The sequence below is a fragment of the Dromaius novaehollandiae genome, chromosome 18 (assembly GCF_036370855.1).
Source record: "Dromaius novaehollandiae isolate bDroNov1 chromosome 18, bDroNov1.hap1, whole genome shotgun sequence".
NCBI classification, from domain to species: domain Eukaryota; kingdom Metazoa; phylum Chordata; class Aves; order Casuariiformes; family Dromaiidae; genus Dromaius; species Dromaius novaehollandiae.
The window spans coordinates 8915887-8933357 of NC_088115.1; the positions used below are offsets into that span (position 1 = coordinate 8915887).

Genomic DNA, 17471 nt, shown 5'->3' on the forward strand with positions numbered 1-17471 from the left:
TGATATTATGGCATAATTTTAATGAGATATAATGCTGCATGGCCAAAGCACATCTCAGGACAGCCATTACAGCACAAGGCCAAGGTGTCATCTGCAATGCTCTGGGGCTTTCTGTGACCTCTGGTTGATGAAACAGTGCACAAAGACCAGAGTTTCCTGCTCTCAAGTATCCAGAAACTTGATTCCTGTGGCCGAGTTTTACGGCTGTGACTTTGTTTTTCACATCAGAATCTGATCCGATGTTTGTTGGTGCAGCTGAATGACAGAGGCTCAGGATACCACCACTGCTCTGATCAGCTTATTCTGCCCCTGGCTGACCTCAGCGATTCTCCAACCGTTCAGACCGGCCTAGCACAGCTGTTCTTAACGTACGAAAAGAGGGTCACCAGCAAAGTGTTCTAGTGGTCCACAGGACAGCCAGAGACGACAGATCTAGTCAAAGAAAGGCTAGTGGGTCCATGAGATCAGAAAGCTGGAGAACCAGTGGCTTCAAGAGCAAAGCAGCGCGTATTCCAGTCCAGATATGCCCCGCTAAGCTGCACACACTGCTTGGTTGCAGTAAATTTGCTTTTATGGATGAGCCACCTCCTGGTTAAGTGACACCTGTTGCAGTGGTCGACTACCAAGTGTAAAAGTTGGTTATCACAGGCTCTGTTTTCCATAATATTCCATTAATCAAGAAAGCAAATCCTGAATAAAGCTCTCCCCTTCATCCCACATCACTTCTGCACGCGACAGCAACTTCAGTGATTAACATCAACTGGCAGCTTGAATTCCTTTAGCGAATAAAAGGCAATTTCTCCATGGTCCACCAGTGCAAAGACCACCGGGACATCCCCACTCTGATATGTGACCTGCTTCAAAGCTCGGAGGGATGGAATCTGCTCATCAAAGCTGTAGAGGGAAAAATAGTTTTCAAAGCACAGAAGAATACATAAATCCAGGTTTCCCGGGACGTTTCAATTATCAGAGACAGAACAATAGCTAGACAATTCGCAGCAATGAGCCAGGCCACCCTCGAACTTCACCCAGCTGGGCATCCCTGAAAATCAGGGATCACAATGGTCACCTTCTGGTCTCATGAGCCGGTAGCGACCCTCCCCACACTTCTCAATCAAAGCAGGAGGCTGCCAGCAGTGAGAGAAACACTGCATGCCAGGAACCAGGAGCTGTCAAATCCTTTGCCGAAAACAAGGGCAATTGTAGACTGCTCCATGCTGTGCCTATTAGATGCAGCTCACAGGGCTGCTGGCAAGTTGCCAGTCCAATGCAATCTAAATACTTTTGTGCTAGGAAGATCTTTAGGTTGCTGGGATCGACATCTCACCTCCTTTTAATTCTGCAGAGTCAGCTCATTCTTAAATGGAAATATTTGTGTAGAAAGAATCATCCTATTCACTCATAACACAGACCTTTGTAAAACTGCATTACCACCTTCCTGCCTGTCTCTACTCAAGTTACAAAGAGTTGAGAAGAGACAGTTTATCAAAATTAGAAAAGGCAGAAACTGAACTTTACAGCACCTATGGAATTTAAGTATCAGAATCTGGATCTGGCAGGAAAGCAGATACCTACCCTCCGTTTCTGCCTGACGCAAAATTACATCTGACAAAGATCAAAATACTGAACCCACGGCCCTGAGCCTGTAGTCACCTCTAGGCAGGTACATCTATGCGTAAGTCCACAGGGATCTGCACTGGCTGAGGATTCACGTACCATATGGCTCTCTGCTAAACCAGGCTCTGCGAGTTTCACAGGCATTGCATAAATACGGCTGCGGCTGCTTCTTGTTCCTGACTCCAGTAATACCCACATGAGCAGCAGCCAGATGACCAAACAGCGTGGGCTGAGTGCTAGGGCTGGGGGAATCGTCAGCCACAGACTCCAACAAAGGAGGAACAGAAAGAAAAGGAAACATCTGGGCAGGACCACCCTAAAGGCAGGCACCCTGATGATCTGTAAAGCTTACAAGATCCTGGGTCATTTACAGACCATTAGGACTTCATTTCCACAACAGCAATGGGGCTATTTCAACAGAAACCATAACACGCCGTGGATACCTCCGTACACACATCCTGACATATGGCTTTCCAGGGTTTGTCTTCTTAAACTTGGCCACAGCATCTGCTTGATACACGTTGAAGTCTATCGTCATGCCCTCTGTGTCCTCCTGCAGCCTGCAGAAGAGAGGACACATCTGCGTGCTTATGGGATTGATATGTCACGGGGTAGAGCTACAGCAGAGGAAGGAGGGAGCAAAAGCTCTTGAAGCCTGTCTAGTCTGGGCCTTTTAAAAAGCTTCAGTCCCCAGACAAGTGACTGACCCTGCAACTGTTCTAATTACTCCCAGACATTCCCCCACATCCTCATGTCAGACCAGAGCAAACTCCTTCCCCACATCTACCATGCTCTCCCTCTCCTTGCATCCCTCGCAAAATGTACCACAAACACAAAAGACACAGGAGCAAAGCACTGCGCAGCAGCGATAGCAGCACATTTCAGGGATGAGGCAGAGGTGAAACACAACCAAACCTCTGGACAAGATTCCCTGGCCAGTGCACCGACAGGGAACATCAGGAGAAGAGAGCACCCCTGAAGTTACAGTCAGCCTGGAATGCCTTAGCTCCCTAACCCAGTGCTTCATAGAAATACTAGCCCTTTGCTAAAGATGTGACAGGGCCACAGAGCAGAGCACTGGATTCTCTCAGCTTCCTGGACACTAAGCAGCTCCCACACTGCTGCTGAAAGCATCTCGCAGACCTCACACGCAGGGACCCCCTCTCCCTAACAGCATGAGCTGGCTGGCGGGATACTAACCGGGAGGCTCCATCCAGGATGTGGGAGGGCTGCAGCACGCTGATCTGCTGGAGGACAGCAGCTGGAGGGAGAAGGAAAAGGAAGGATCAGATCAACTATTTCTCTCCCAGGGCACTCTAAGCACCCCACCACCACCCGCAAGTCTTCCTCCTCGACAATGGCTGGCGGCACCACAGTCACCACTGGCTACTTCAGAGACCTCAATTTCCTCATCTCCTCCCAACATGCAGCCCAGAACACCCTGCAGTTGCTTTGCATCTTGCCTGCCTTGATCTCACATGCCTAACAGCCCAGCAGGAAGGAATGCAATATAGCATGACATGGGGAACAGATTAGAAGACCTCCCAAAGCCCTGTTTATCCTGGCACTTGAATGGGCTATAGGAAAAACAAAAAAAAAAAACAAAAAAAAAAAAAGGGAAGGCAACAGGACAGGCCGCCTTCCCTCCTCCTGTTTGTGGCTGGGCTCCTCTGTTCTTGGTTTGCCCAGGCCTTCTAATGAGACTTTTCCTGCTTAAGAAACTCTCCTCTAAACTGATGTTCAGCATCTCCACATCATCCCTTTTGCTGCCATACGAAAGGCAATCTTTCTGTCCCCTGCCGGTCTGCAGTGCCATTTCAGGGAATGGAGGGGTCCTCGCCACGTTCCTCCCTCCCAGAGCCAGTACCTGATGAGGTGGCTTCATCCAGCCGCAAAAGCGGAGTGACAGGTTGGTCCCAGAGATGTGGCGGTCGTCTCCAAACCTTCTGCTGGCTCCTCTGCTTCAGGAGGGCTTTGTACTCCTGCCAGTTGGAGCAGCGCCTCACCTCCCTGTCTGCATTGACACTGCTCTTGTACCTGCTCTCCCTCTCCAGCTGCTCCCTTTCCTTTCGCGACAGCTTTTCCCGCTTCTGATTGATGCGTCTGCACCAGCAAGCGGCATCGACTTCCCTCCCCGGCACGTTCTCCGGCAGGAGCCCCTTGTCAGGTGAGGGGAGACGTGTGCACGGCTGGTCTGGGGCCACGTTTGGCAAGACAATGGTGGTAAAATCCCAGCGGGACGCGCGGGTGCCAGGGCTGCTCTCCCTGTGGTCTCCAGCCCAACTCCTGGAGGGGCTGGGAGAGTCCTTTTCTTGTCCCGTATCAGGAAGAACTGGGGCTGACTCTCCCCCTCCACTGCCAGCATCTGACTCCTTTGGCTGCTCTAACAAGGGGGTCTCATCTGCGGGGAGGCAGCTGGAGTCTCCACAGCCATCACCAGCCTTTTCGGAGGTCCCGTCAGCTTCTGGAAGGCCCTCAGATACTTTATGTTTCTTCTCATGTGACCTAAACACAGAAGCAGCAGCATAAAAGGGAGGGAGAGGTTCACAGTGGGATTTTACTCACTTTGAATCCTGCCTCCTCCCTGGTAACAGGAAGGATGAACTCTGCCAAGCCTGAAGGAAGGATGGGAAGGGTGGCAGAAGCCCCCACACAGGTCTCTCTGCAAACCCTTAGCAACAGCACAGACTAGGCAGAAACCGCCCTGCCAGCATCTCATACCGGTGCGAGTTTCAGTCCCTGGCTCCCAGAAAAGACAGGACAGCTCTTAAACCAGCAGTTTTATCTCCCAGCTCCTAAAACTCCACCCTAACTCCTTGGGCACCAACTTACTTGGTAACAGGAGACTTGCAGTTCAGTCTCTCCCTTCCCGTTTCTTAAAGGATGATGCCACCTACTGGAAACTGTCATGATTATTAGCAAAATTAATAGTTATGCCAGCTCCTATTTGCATTTTGGCAGCTTCTAGGGGCTGTGTGCAGGGACCAGGACCCCACTACGCTCTCTGCTGTACAGCCCTAGCACGTAAGCAGCATCAAGGGGGTGGACAACAGAAGGATGGGCACTGCAGTGTCTGCACTCCCTCTAAAAAAAGGGCAAGAGAAGACATCTGCCATGTGTTTCTTCTGCACTGACCTCTCTTCCGTTATATTTTGGCATCTCATCACTGCAGAGGAGAAGCACAAGGGCAGTTCACCCCCACTGACCCCACATGAAGTACAGATGTGACAGAAGGGCTGACCTGCAAAGAGTTCAGCAAGGGCACCGGGCTAGGGCCTGGGAGAAGAGGGAAGGAGACCTGGGAGCGTGGGCAGAAGGAGGCTCTTCACCACAGAAGCTGTGCTATGAACTGATCCTGCCCCTCTGACCACCTGGATAATGCCTCCAGGAGTTTTTCAGCTAACATGACATCATGTGGGATGGCCAGATTTCAGCTCCAGAACTCCAGACAGCTTGCAGGGGGCAAGTGGCTGAGACTAGGGTTGTACTTGTTTCGTGCTTTGAAACACAAGTGGCACAGGGCAAAATTTCTAGGCAGGCAAGGCAAAGGGTTAGTCTAGGAGAGCACATGAGGGGACACATCCTTACCGAGGGCTGGAGCTCCTCCTCCTTTTGCGATGGTGTTTCCCGGAGCTCTGGCAATGACTCTCCAAGTTCAGCTGTCTCTCATAGGGAGACAGGACAGTGCTGCAGGGAGACACCAACACAGGGGCTGAGGGCAGGATGGGGTGGCAAAGCTACCCTTCTGTTCAGCCCCTAGAGCACAGCAGCAAAAAACTTTTTTCCAGGCACAGCACAAATCCACAAGCAGGACTAGGATGGTCCTCAAGTTATGCCCCATTTCATGTTCCTGATCCCCTCCTCAAGAGGGAGGAACAAGGAAGGGTGGAGGGCCGCTTTTAGCCTTTAATCCTCCCAAAAGGTGATATGCAAGGTTTCCTCAGTCCTCTTCTCTGCCCTTCTGTTGGGGCCATACAATGGGCACAGAGCTGCTGAGGGTCTTCAGAAAGGAGAAAGCATGGAAAGGAAAAGCCGGTTACCTGGGGTTGAATCTCAGTACAACATAACCCAGTTGCTTCAAGTGGCTGAATACCTTAGAGCGAAGAAAAGCGAGAAGGTTAAATGACTACCCTTAACCAAACAGTTTACTTTAGCACGGCTGCTGCAACTGGGTAAACACGGTATGGCACCAGCAGAGGAGAAATCCCTAGGGTTAGGGCCCAAAAACAAAGGTGAGGAAACAGGAACTGATCATACAAAAGGAAGTTACTGAGAAAGACTCAGAACGACTCTCCTTCCCTCCCTGTCCTACCTGCCCTCAGCCACTGGAACAGGGCATGAGGCAGTGGCTGGGCCTTCACCCGCCCACAATAGCTGGAGCTCCCAACGCACCTGGTAATGCGGCAGGCTCATTGCCTCCTGGGCCAGCAGGATCTCATAGGCTTCCTGGATCGACAAGGGCAGATCTCTGTAAAAGAGCTGAACAGAGCCCTGAAGGGCAAAACCTGGTGTTTAGGGAACCGCAGGGAACCAGTCTGTGCAAGCTCACCCCAGTCCCTCCCACTGGTCCTGACAGCTGGTATCAGCACATGATGTCCATGCCTATGCACATGCCTGCAGTCCCCCTCACATGCACAGTTCCCTGATACCATGGTTTTAGCAGAAAAGCCAGGCAGAGTGTTCACCCTGATACCCTAGTTTTAGCAGCAAAGCCATGAAAAAAGTTCCCCCCACAGCTGTTAGCTCCTGCCTCGCCGCTGCCCCCTCAGCTGTACCACTAGATCTGTTTGGATGACGCAGCTGGAGCTTGACACTCAACTGTTAAAATACTCATTGCTTTGAGAGATCACTTTCTCTGACTTTGATGATTTCTGTGATTCAGGACACAGCACAGCTACAGAAAAATTTAGGACCAGCACAGCTGAGAGCTGGAGCAACAGCATTTAGGCTGGCTCCTCAGCTGCACTTAGTGCAGCACCAATGATCCCAGGGCGGGTCCCCCAGGCAATACCAGCTAACCTCCAGGAGGCAGTTTTAGGCTACACCTCTCTTTCCTTTTTCTTTTTTTAGTATGTATTTACTCATAAAATACACACAGAAAAACAAAGCACTGGGAACCACACCTCTCCCATGGGATAGGCCAAAGGCATCTAACTGATCTTTTCTGCTTCTGGGGAGTGATTCTGTACTCAGCAACCAACTAAACAATTTCACTTTCAAATCAATTTGTTTATGATCTATTGTTTGTCAAATTACCAGAGGCAAGAAGCCCTACCTTTGCAAGGACTCAGGGGAAGATATCAGCTGCTGGTAATCTGATTAAGTTTTGCTAACAGAAAACAAGCTCCCCTTTAGTTTGGTGCACCTATTCAGCTGATGACAGCTGTCCGTCGAGAGACAAACCACTCCACAGCCAAGAAAACCAACTCCAGCCCTAACTAGCATTTATCCAGGCAGAGAAACACTGAAGAGCAACTTGGTCTCGTTCCCCTCAGCCACATCAGCTTTACTAGTTCCTGTCAGCTTCTCTGAGAAGTACAGAAAAAGAGTGCTAATGAACTTGTGAACCTTGTTACTGCAGACTATGTAAAATATGTTGGATAAGGGAGGAAATCAACTTATAACAGAGCAGGCACTGACGAGTCTCATATGTCCTAATTACCAGTATACCATATCTGAGGAAAAAGATTTCTCGGTGTCAAATCTTTTCCAATTAACCCCTGTAAAGGATGGGAAGATCCTGGTTCAATCTGGTTTCCAGAAATTCCCAGAACACTGAGTTTCCCTGGATTGTGGAAGTCCAAGCCCCGGCACAGATTTAGGTAAAGAAGTAACTGATACATAAATACCTGTGTTTTATCACCCTCAGCAGGCAGGGAGAGAAATCTCAGCAGGAAACTTGGTAAGTACGTTCCTTATACTTCCTTCAGTCTGATAAAAGTGCTTTCTACTGTTACTGTAACAAAAATTCAGATCATCCAAACACCCTCCTAGACTGTTGTCATGTTGACATCGAAGTGGGTTCAACTTGATACCAGCTGGATAAACTGGCCGCAGATCCAACTGACATCCAGTGTCAACGGCACACGGAGCACTTTAGAGTACTACATATGAACCCAGGGCCTGCAGAGAAACAGTTCCATCAGCTGCCAGGCTAAGAGAGACAACCCCTTGAGAACCAGGTGTTTATCAGCTGCTCAAGCTGCAGGAGTGACCAACACGTGTCAAGTGATTCCAGACTTCAGTCTAAAAGTGCTCAGCTACCACAGTTCCTTCAGTTACTCAGGAAGGACCCAAGGCCCCCATCCATGCACAGGCATCCTACTTACACACTCCAGCAGATAGAGAGCTTCCTCAGGCAGCAGACACTGCTTGCCATGCTCTGTGAACCCCATGGTGTGCCAGAACTTCCCCTGGAAAGAAAGCACAAATCCTTGATGGGCTTTGGGCGCTCTCTGCTGACAGCCAGGCTCTCTCCCATTTAAGAAGCGGGTTAAGCAGTCTGCAATTGCCAGCAGGAGACGATGGTATTGAGGACCAGACTCACCGCAGGGGACTGCAGCTCCACAATGCCCTGTCCTGGCTTCCACTCAGCTTTCACCAGGTTGCCCCTGAGAAGGTTAAAGTTTAGCTTGTTATTACCAGCAGATGTAACACAGCCATCTCCTGTGGTAGCAATGCAACAAGCTCAGGAAGGTGTCAAAAGGCAGCAAACTTCTAGCTGGCATTTTTACAGGGTAAGGCCTCAGAAAGACCTCATCCTCTAGATCTGGCAGTATTAGCTGAAGATTTTGTCAACATCAACTAGTTAACAGTGTCTGAAAGCAGCACCACAAACATGTGCCCAGAGACACAGAGGCCTGCTGGAGATGCATGGCCCTGACTGATCCGTGCTATATCATACAAGACTGCTCAGATGCTCCCAGGACAGAGCCTCGAATTGCTGTATCCCACCCACAAAGCAAAGTACATGGTCTTGTAGGGAGAATTTACTAGCAGAGGGGAAACACAGGGTGACTACAAGAATGCAGACATGCATTTGTGGTGACTGCGTCAAGGAAACTGGAGATAAGACCTGCAGGGTCTGCCATGGATTTGCTCTGAATCCTTGGTCAGTGCCACAGTTTCCACCGCTGCCCCAAACATGCAGCTATGCAGGTACTCGAACAAGTCTGCTTGTGACCAGCGGAAGGTAACAGTCCCGGCTGTCTGCTCTGCTGGAGCTCCCCATTCTCAGAGCAACATCCCAAAGGCCCCTGCAGCATGAGTTTGTGTGAGTGTTTTTTATCACTACTGACTAGTGTGGATGGAGAAACCAGTTGCCAGAAAAAAAAGCAGGCCGGACAGAGGAAAAGCATGTGCTGAGAGGCAGCATGTGAAAGTCTCCCAGGACCTGATAACCCACAGGGACTGGCAGCGCTGCTGGAGCCGCCAGAGCTGATAAACCCGGCGCATGGGGAGTCAGGCAAATCTCTGCAAGGCCACAAGCACGCGGGAGCTCCAACGGGCTGTGCAGCCGGAGCCGCGTCCGGGCGGGCAGCAGCTGCTACGCGCAGAGGGGGACTCAGGGACCACACAGGCACCTGAGGGGACTCAGGACCCTTCAGGGGGCTTTGTGAACCCCCCCTCCCCCAGGAGCCACCAGCTTACCAGCACAGCCCTCTGCTCGCCGGGAGCAGCCGGGGCGGCCTCCCCGCAAGGGAACCCGCCATGTTAACGGTTGCCTGCTGTTGGCCGCAGCTCGCCTCTCTTAGCCGAACCGGCTCCGTTAACAGCGGCTGCTCAAGCCCTGACAGCGAAGCAGCCGGGAGGGAAGCGGAGGCCGCCGATCCCCCCGCCCTCAGCCCCCACGCGAGGTGGCCGGGCCGCGCACCGGCACACGGCGACGCCGTCGAGCGCCCACATGGCGGCCGGGGCGCCGCGCCGCGCCACTCACAGCCGCTCCACGCGCTCCTCGGAGAGCAGCTGCCATTGCTCCTCGCGGCACCGCCGCAGCTTCTCCGCCTGCTCCTCGGAGCCGTCGGGGGCGAAGTCCTTCTGGCCGCGCGAGCGCGGCGGGGCCTTGCGGGCGCGGGCCGCCAGCAGCTCCGCCGTGCTGCGGGGCGGGAGAGCGGCACGGTGAGGCCGGCGACCCCCCACCGCCGCCCGCGGACACCCCCCCGCCCGCCTCCCCGGCGCCTGGGCCCGCGGCGGCCCCGGCCCCCCGACGGCGCCTCCCCTGCCGGCCAGGCAGGGGCAGAGCCACCCGGCCCAGGCTGCCCTGCGCAGGCGGCGCCGCCCCGCCGAGGTCGCCGCACGCCGCCCGGGACCCCCGCCCGCCCCGTCAGGGGCGAAGGCAGCGCGCGCTGCCCCTTTAAGGCCCGTCCCGCCCTCGCGGCCCCCCGTACCTGAGGCGGCGCGAGCCGCCCGGCTCCATGGGCGCGCGCCGCGGGCAGCCGCTTCCGGCGCGGCTCCGCGGGGTCCTAGCGCCGGCCGGACGCGGCGAGCGCTAGCGCGCTCCCTGCAGGGCTGGAGGACTGCGTGGCGCGGCAGGCTCGGACCGGCTGGGACCGGACCGGAGCGGCTGGGACCGGCGGGGCGGGGCGGGGCGGGGCACCGCCTCGAGGGCTGCCTGTGGGTAGCGGGGCCGGGGCCTCGGAGAGATGCTGGCGTGTGCCCCGGTGCCATGCGTTGAGCCGTGCCCCGAGGCCACACGCCAGAGCCGGGCACTGAACTTGTGCAGGGGCCCTGCGGTGGGGCCCCATGCTGCAGCGCACAGCAGGGCCGCGCATCCAGCCCTCACAAAATGTGTCCTGCAAAACACCTCAGCACCATCGTTATCCTAAAGAAAACTGCCCAGGACGCTGGGAAGCCGGCGCGCTGCTGCCCGCTGCTTCCCATCAGCATGGGCACTGCTGCGCTGCCCGCTCGCGGCCCATTGAGCGTTCCTCAGTACATTGAACCCTATGTTAAGGGAAAAAATACTCCACACGATGCAGAGCAAGGGAGCATCAAGACCTGCTGCTAATGGCCTTTAACGGAGGCGCTCAGAGGGCCTTGCCCATGACCCAAATTCAGTGTACATCATCTCCCATGCATAGACTCGGTCCCGGGATTTTGGCGGTGATGTTCACGTGGCCAGCGGTGATTTTAATTCCTGGGGTTCTAGCAATCGCGAGCGGTCAGGTGTGCCAGCCCGACTGCAAACGGGATTCAAGGAAGCCCACGTCCATACAGCGCCGAGGCTGCTCACAACAAATTGTTCTCCAAGGGCTTCTGACAGCCTACAGAGCGGGTGTCAATTCGAGAGCAATCACCCAGCCCCGCTCGTCACCCGGCCGTACTTGAGCACGCCTGGCACGCAGCTGGGCCGACATCTTGTGCTTAATGGAAATTCAAGCAAAGGGGGCAAAGGCAGGTGAACTGAAACCGTGCCAAACTGCCCAAAGCTCAAGCCTTGCCCCTGGATTTGTTTTAAAGCTGCCAGCAGGGAGATTCGCTGAGCTCTTCTGCTGACCGTTTCAGAGCTGGTGGCACCAGCTGCAGCTGTTCTGGGTTCACACCCAAACCAGGGTTCAAGCCTGGCACCTTTTGTGCTCCAGTCCCCTGGGGACAAGCCCTGGGGCCCCGGGAAGGTGGTGTCTCCCTTCGGCAGGTGTCACTGTTTCTTCCGATCCGGCCGTAGACGGAGGCGGCTGGGTGCCGCTGCAGCACGGCTCTGCTGAGCGTGCAGCCGGGCTGGAAGCTGGAAACCTCGCTGTGCCGAGGGGTCGCGTCGGCTGACGGGGCTGTGTTTGCTCCTGGGGGTGCCTGAACTAACCTGGCAGGGAGAGGCACCAAAGGTTCGAGTTTCACCTCAAGCCCGTGTCTCCTTACTGTGAGATAGCTCGGAAGAGTTGGTTACCCTCAAGTAAGAAAATTACAGTCTTTTCCCCACAAAAGTCCCTGGTTCCCCTTGCAGTTTCTCGATAATAGTGCTTTGACAAAATGCCAACAGAGGGAGGTAAATGCAAAACCTGTTCCTCTCTATTTTCTGCTGCATGGCTTAATTTTCACTTCCTACCTTGTTATTTCCCCCTTGATGCCCTGACCCGTACCCCTCCTGCAGGAAGGTGAAGCGGTTTTGCTCAGCGTTGCTGGTCCGTAGTACCCGGGACGGGTCATGGGGGAGCAGGGCTTGCAGTGGGGGCACCCGCCTCGTTGGGGGGCCCCAGGGCATCTGCTGGCCCCATTACAATGGGCAATGGGGGGTCCTGTGCAGCACCCACCGAGCGAGGGCCCTGGGTGCACGCCACCCCCGGAGCCAGCCCCATCCCAGCCGCAGCCCGCCGACCCCCCAGGAGCCTCAGTTTAATCCTTTCAGCCTAAAGGAGCGAAGCCAGCGACTGAACGCAGAGATTGTGGAAAGCAGCAGCACTTTCCCTCCCTGATTTACTAAAAATACATGTTTGGAGGACATTCTGCCTGCCCGATTTTAACATAATCCCAGGACGCCGCACACTGCTGCTTTCAACTTGCGGGCTGTCACCCCTTTGTTTAACTCAGCCTTCCCTTAAAATAGATATGTTTAAATTGCTGCAGGAAAGACTCTGATCCAGAATTTGCTTTTGTCACCCGCTGTGATTGCAAGTCCTAGAAACGTCAAGATTAATTTCAGTGTACATTTCTGCTCAATACTAAGATTTGTAGCTGTCACAGAAGGTCCTGTCCCTACGGGACTCCTGCTCCCCCCAGCTGGAGCCCCTCAGTGACCCCTAATTGAGCAAGCCAAGGCAGCTGGGCGTGGGTGGCCCCTCTGGGGCTGTGCTTGATTTTGGTTGCTTACAAATGGAGGGTGAAGCTAGAACCTGGGAGGTCTGTCTGTCTCCCCCCTGTTAGATGTTTCTCTGTTTCTAAGTTTGGATTTCTGATAGGAAGTGTTTATACAGCTATCTCAAAGCCATGACTGTGCTGCAGGTTTTTCCCTTCAGTTTGGGGGTTTTATTTTTTCTTCTTACCTTGCATGGGACATTACCAAATCCTCTGTGGAAGAGCTGTGTGTGGCAGAAAACTGAAAAACCAGCTCATGGGCTGTGCTGGATGGGGCTCTTGCAGCGTTTCAGAGCTCCTCATGGCTGCATTGTGAAAAGGTATAAGAGTTTAAAATGTTCCTCTTTGAGCTAAAAGGTGGGTGAAGGGGCTTGACTGCTGCAAGGAGGTGACTGCACTGTGGAAGAAGAGGACTTTAAGTGTGGGGTTGCTCTGGGGAGGGCTTTGGGCTGTGATGCAGCTGGGTGCGAGGCCAGGGAGGGAGAGCCAAGGCCTGTGGCCCCAGGGCCCCAGCTCACTATCTCGGGAGCCGGGGCTGCTCCCCCAGGGATACCCCTTGCCCTGTGGGAAAGGTTCTCCAATTTGTCTGGAGAGGTGAAATGCTGACTGTGCCGGTGCTGTGAGATGCTCCAGGAACATACGTCGCCCCAGCGTGCTTGCAGAGAAGGTAAGCTGTGGCAATTTTGTGTTTTTTTTTGTTGGTGGTTTGGGTCTTTTTGAAACTATAAATTGTAAAAGGGCTCTCAGGACTGAAGGTGCGGGATGGAGGCTGTCTCCAAGCAGCAGCCAGCTCTCCTGCCGCCATCCAGCGGGAGCAGCCTGGGTGCTCCCGTGAGCCGGGGCAGAGGCGCCCCAGGGCCGGCAGGGTCTGACCCAAGACCCCCATCCAGCTCTCCCCCCTGCTGCATCTAAGCCGCGTTTGTGCAGCCCCTGTAATCACAGGTCCCCTGCAGTTAACTCTTGGAGGAGCTGTGTGTAAATAGGCAGACAGTCTTTTTGGAGAAAATAGCACAAGATGTGGAGTTGTGATTGCTCTCTGGTTCTGTGTAGTGTGCAGACCCAGGTGGGGATTGCAAGCTGCCTGCTGTATATTGGAGCTAAGCTGTGCTGCCAGGTACAGCTGCCTCCTTTAATCCCTTTGTTTAACAAATCCTACAACACCTGGGACAGTGTTTGGAAATATCTTGGTAACTCTGCAGAAACCAGCTGTGCCTTGGCTGTTTGCGGTTCAGACTTTATCTATACTCTGATAAATGGTGATGGCTGGAAACAAGGGTGTCTGAGATGGGCAGCGTGCCCCGTCACCCTCAGCTGCGTCACAGCCCGTGGAGTGCGTCCCGGTACCACGAGGTTTAGGGCTCAGATGCTCTGTGTAATTTGGGACAGAAATGAATGTTATAAACTCTGTATACAGACAACTGCTTGAATTCCTGCACGTGTTGCAGGTATGTATGGGGTGTCACCACGATCACTTAACGCTGAACTGTGTTCATATCCTCACTGTGCAACAACTCGGTTATCGTGGGTTAGCAGTAGCTCAGCGTGCAACTAATTACTATACTTGAGACATCTTCCCCTAAAAAACATAATTAACTCCTAGGTTTTAAAGCATACTATAGACAATTTAAACTGCTTATAGTAGGATATATGAAGCTTGGCAATCACTTTAAACAGGACTTGACAGACCTTAAATATACCTCCAAGTGCTTGATTTCGTATAGAAAGCAGATAACATCAGATGTTAGTTTACCTGTGGGGTGTGGGACTAGTCTGTGCTCTAGGCTCACCTGGGCTTTTTGCCAAATTCCTGACAGTTGTAGGATGCTTTTGATGCCTCTGGTAGCATGTTACAGCTGTGGGGTTTGGCCTTTCACAGAGCTTTTGTTTGTCACAGAGCACTGGGAAGAGGCTTGTGGCCAGCAAGGAGAATTTTTGGGGGGTGGGGGGACCTTTCTGGGCCAGATTTCTGTTCTCATGCATGAGGGATGGACTCAGCATAAGGACAACACTTTTAAGACAAAGCTAATGTTTTTGAGAACTTGACTTTGGGCATTAAGTGATTAGTAACTAATAACTAATGTGTGCTGTGATCCACTATTGTCTACTGTTATCTCCCGATGGTTGGGGAAATGGAAAAGCCTAAATCCTGCTTTCTCTCTTCTAGCAGTTTTGTTGTAGAAATCTTCCCAGTGTGACCACCTGCAGCTACAGCCCAATTGTTTGGGCTCTGCTCTGTGGCAGGAAAACCTGCTAAAGTATCACGATACCGACTTGCATAAAATGAGCTTGCTAAGGCCCCGTGTCATGACCTGGCAGAAGGGTATGTATGACCTGAACCTAGGTTTTCAATCACTGCTGTATGAGTTTGTTTCTAGAGCTGGAGTCTGTTAAACTCCCAGGATTTATCTGGAATAGCTTACTGGAACCTGCCTATTGCTGATCATCTGTGACAAGCTGAGTAGCCATGAACAAAATCCAGCAAGGTTGATTAAAACAGTCAGGCATCTTTCTTACCTCATTGATGCACTGCACGGGGCTGCAAGAAATGCTGAATTATTTCTGTCTGGAGAGAGCAGCTGGAGGTTTTTCTCATTTCTGCCATTGGCCTTGGCGTGTGGCTTGCTTGAGCAGATTGGAGTTTACCCTGGGATGTATCAGCCTTGGAGTAAAGGTGCCTTGGTGTTGTGGGTTCCAGGCTTCAAGGCTGCAGATTGTGCACCTTGCTCAAACTTTTAACTTCTCCAGTCTGTTTGCCCTCTCCGGGTACTTTGATCCGTCTTCCCTGTGCATTGGTCTGGAGAAGCACTTGGAAACCTGCTGCTCGTTGCTGACCTTTCCCCAAGAGGAGCTCTGGTGGGGACGTGCCTTTTGGTCAGAGACCTGCGAGCGTGAGCCAGGACGCGAGGGTGTCTTTCAGCAGCTCGCAGCAGGGCCTGGGAAGGAGGAGGTATTGCTGTTGAGGACAAGGACTGGGAGATCGAGGGTCTGTTCTCCAGTGTCTCATTAGCTGGTGAAGTTGCTCCAGGCTGTTCCTTACCTGCTCTGGGCACTCCAGGTGTTAAAAACCAAATGGGATTAACAACTCAGGCAGTGCTGCTTGTCAGGCTGGGTTCATAACCACCCGGGGTCTCTAAGCAGTGGGTGATTAAGGTGTTAAAGAGGTGCGAAAAAACAATTGTTCAGTGTCTGAATTGGCAGCTCTTGAGACTGCTACACTCTCCTCTTTGTGCTGCTGCCTGCGTTTTGAAGCAGGTCTCTGCGTTGATGAGTTGGAGCACTAACGAAGTGTGCTCTTCTGGGCTCTTCTGTTTTATTGAAGTGTTGCAGAAAGGGGTCAGAATAATGGAGATACAGTAATGGCTCCCAGGGACAAATCGGCCCCGCGAACACATAGGCCCTGTCTACAGGACGTTGGTGGTGACTGGTGGAGACAACCCCAATTACAGCAGGACACTGATTTGTTTGCTCTGTTAGCACAGCTAAAAAGATGTCGCTTCCTTTCCTTTTTGCTTGTGGGAAGCAAATTGCAGACAAGGTTGCTAGATGGGGAAGGGAAGGGATAAGTCTCCAGCCAGCATCCGGCACAAAGCAGGCGGCACGGGAGAGGAGCAGGAAGCAGCGCTGGTTGCGATTACGCCTTTATTTGAAAACGGGGCTGCTTTTGCAAGCTAGCCCACGTCTGCTGGCAGCGAGCCCGTGGGATGGGGATGGGGCCTGACATGCTCTGCCCCGAGGAGGCAGGTGCTGTGAGGCTTCACGCAAGTCATCAGCGGAGTAGTGCCCTCCTTGCCCGCCCCTTGTATCATTCGGCTGTTGGCAGCTCTGCCTGATGCCTCTGCTCTTGACGCAACCCCACATTTTCATGCTGCTACTTGCTGTCGTGTACCCAGCCCTCGTCCCAGAGCGACTCATGAGGGCTGGGAGTTCTGCAGCACGATGACATTGGCAGCCCCCTAAAATCCCTTTTGGGGATCCCTGGCTGCAGGGCTGCTGGGACACCCTGAGCCTCGCGTAGGAAGGGTCCTTGATCTGCCTTTGGAGGCCCCAGCTGCCCCACTTCTCCTGGGGTCCCACACAACATGGGGTGAGCCCTGCCATCCCACGGGGACCTTTGGTGGGGGAGCCAGGGCTCTGCCTGACTTCTTGCTGCCCTTGACTAAAGGCCACTTTCCAGCCAAGTGGTGCTTCTTGCATTTGGAGCCCATGTCAAGGCCACTTTATGGCTCTAACTCTTTTGTTTCAAACTTATAAAATGACAATTTTTCCTCTAATGTGCATGTAGTATTTTATGTGATTGGATTCCATTTGGACTAAAAAGTCAGATTTGTAAAAGTGGTACGTTTCTGCACGAAAAGGGCTATGTAAGTGGTGGAGAAAATGCTCAACTGCAAAGGGCTGTTATTTTTCTTCCAGCCACTTATGAGTCTGGGGCTGGCCTGCCAATCCAGTCATCTGCTTTTTATTCTTCAACAAGGCTTTATGCTAGAGGATAGAATAATTTTCACCCTACCCAACAAAGCTGGTTTTTGTTTTGGGTGGGTTCTTGCCTCTTTTTAGTCCCCTAAAAATACACTGCACCCCTAGATACGAACCTTGGGACACCTGTGTTGTGCTCTGCCTCGGATATGGTTTTGGAGTAGCTTATGTCAGTGTGTAGCTGAATTAGCACCACTTATTTCATTTATTTTAGTTGGGAGCACAGAGGAGCAGCATTTGTAAATCTTTTCATGTCCACCTCTGTGGCTTTAAAAGCTCAGAGGTGTGCTCGGAATGAACTGGGGGGGGGATATAATTCTTGCTCAGGAGTGCTCTGAGCAAGTCTTGGAAATAACAGGGCAATGCCACTGAAGTGAAGGGAAGTGTTTCTTCCCCCTCAAAGCCTCACTTTCCTTCAGCTGGAACTCCCAGAAGTTGCTGAGAGCTGTCGATGGCTATAGGGATGGGTAGATTTAAGCAAGAAGCTGTTCCAGCAAAATTGGCTGCACTGCATCAACTTGAGCCAGGTGTAATTTTATCCTAATGCATCTAGAGAGACTGCTCTCTTCCCAGTGTGCTCCTAAAATGAG

The 17471-nt window shown here is 52.8% G+C and overlaps 1 protein-coding gene across 2 annotated transcripts; it reads right to left on the reverse strand.

Annotated features, from left to right (window-relative positions):
• TSEN54 (tRNA splicing endonuclease subunit 54) lies at window positions 1-10118 on the reverse strand. 2 transcript variants are annotated; one of them, XM_064522590.1, is made up of 11 exons: window positions 10005-10118; window positions 9554-9712; window positions 8165-8228; window positions 7947-8030; window positions 6010-6108; window positions 5658-5710; window positions 5206-5304; window positions 3485-4122; window positions 2818-2878; window positions 2061-2177; window positions 1-894 (listed from the first exon to the last, which is right to left on the reverse strand). In XM_064522590.1, exons 1-11 carry the CDS (start codon window positions 10031-10033, stop codon window positions 744-746), a joined length of 1554 nt encoding a protein of 517 aa, XP_064378660.1. In that variant the 5' UTR covers window positions 10034-10118; the 3' UTR covers window positions 1-743. The 2 variants fall into 2 exon arrangements, with proteins under 2 accessions (XP_064378660.1, XP_025954684.2); XM_026098899.2 differs by lacking the exon at window positions 10005-10118 and having other exon boundaries at window positions 9491-9628.
• Between the last annotated feature and the right edge of the window lie 7353 nt (window positions 10119-17471).

Excerpts from the sequence above, each read along its gene's own strand:
- TSEN54 (XM_064522590.1), bottom strand. The coding sequence starts at position 10,033 with ATGGAGCCGGGCGGCTCGCGCCGCCTCAG. Across the intron at positions 9,713-10,004 it reads GGCGGCTCGCGCCGCCTCAG|CACGGCGGAGCTGCTGGCGG; the intron begins GTACGGGGGGCC and ends CCCGCCCCGCAG. Across the intron at positions 8,229-9,553 it reads GAGGAGCGCGTGGAGCGGCT|GGGCAACCTGGTGAAAGCTG; the intron begins GTGAGTGGCGCG and ends TAACCTTCTCAG.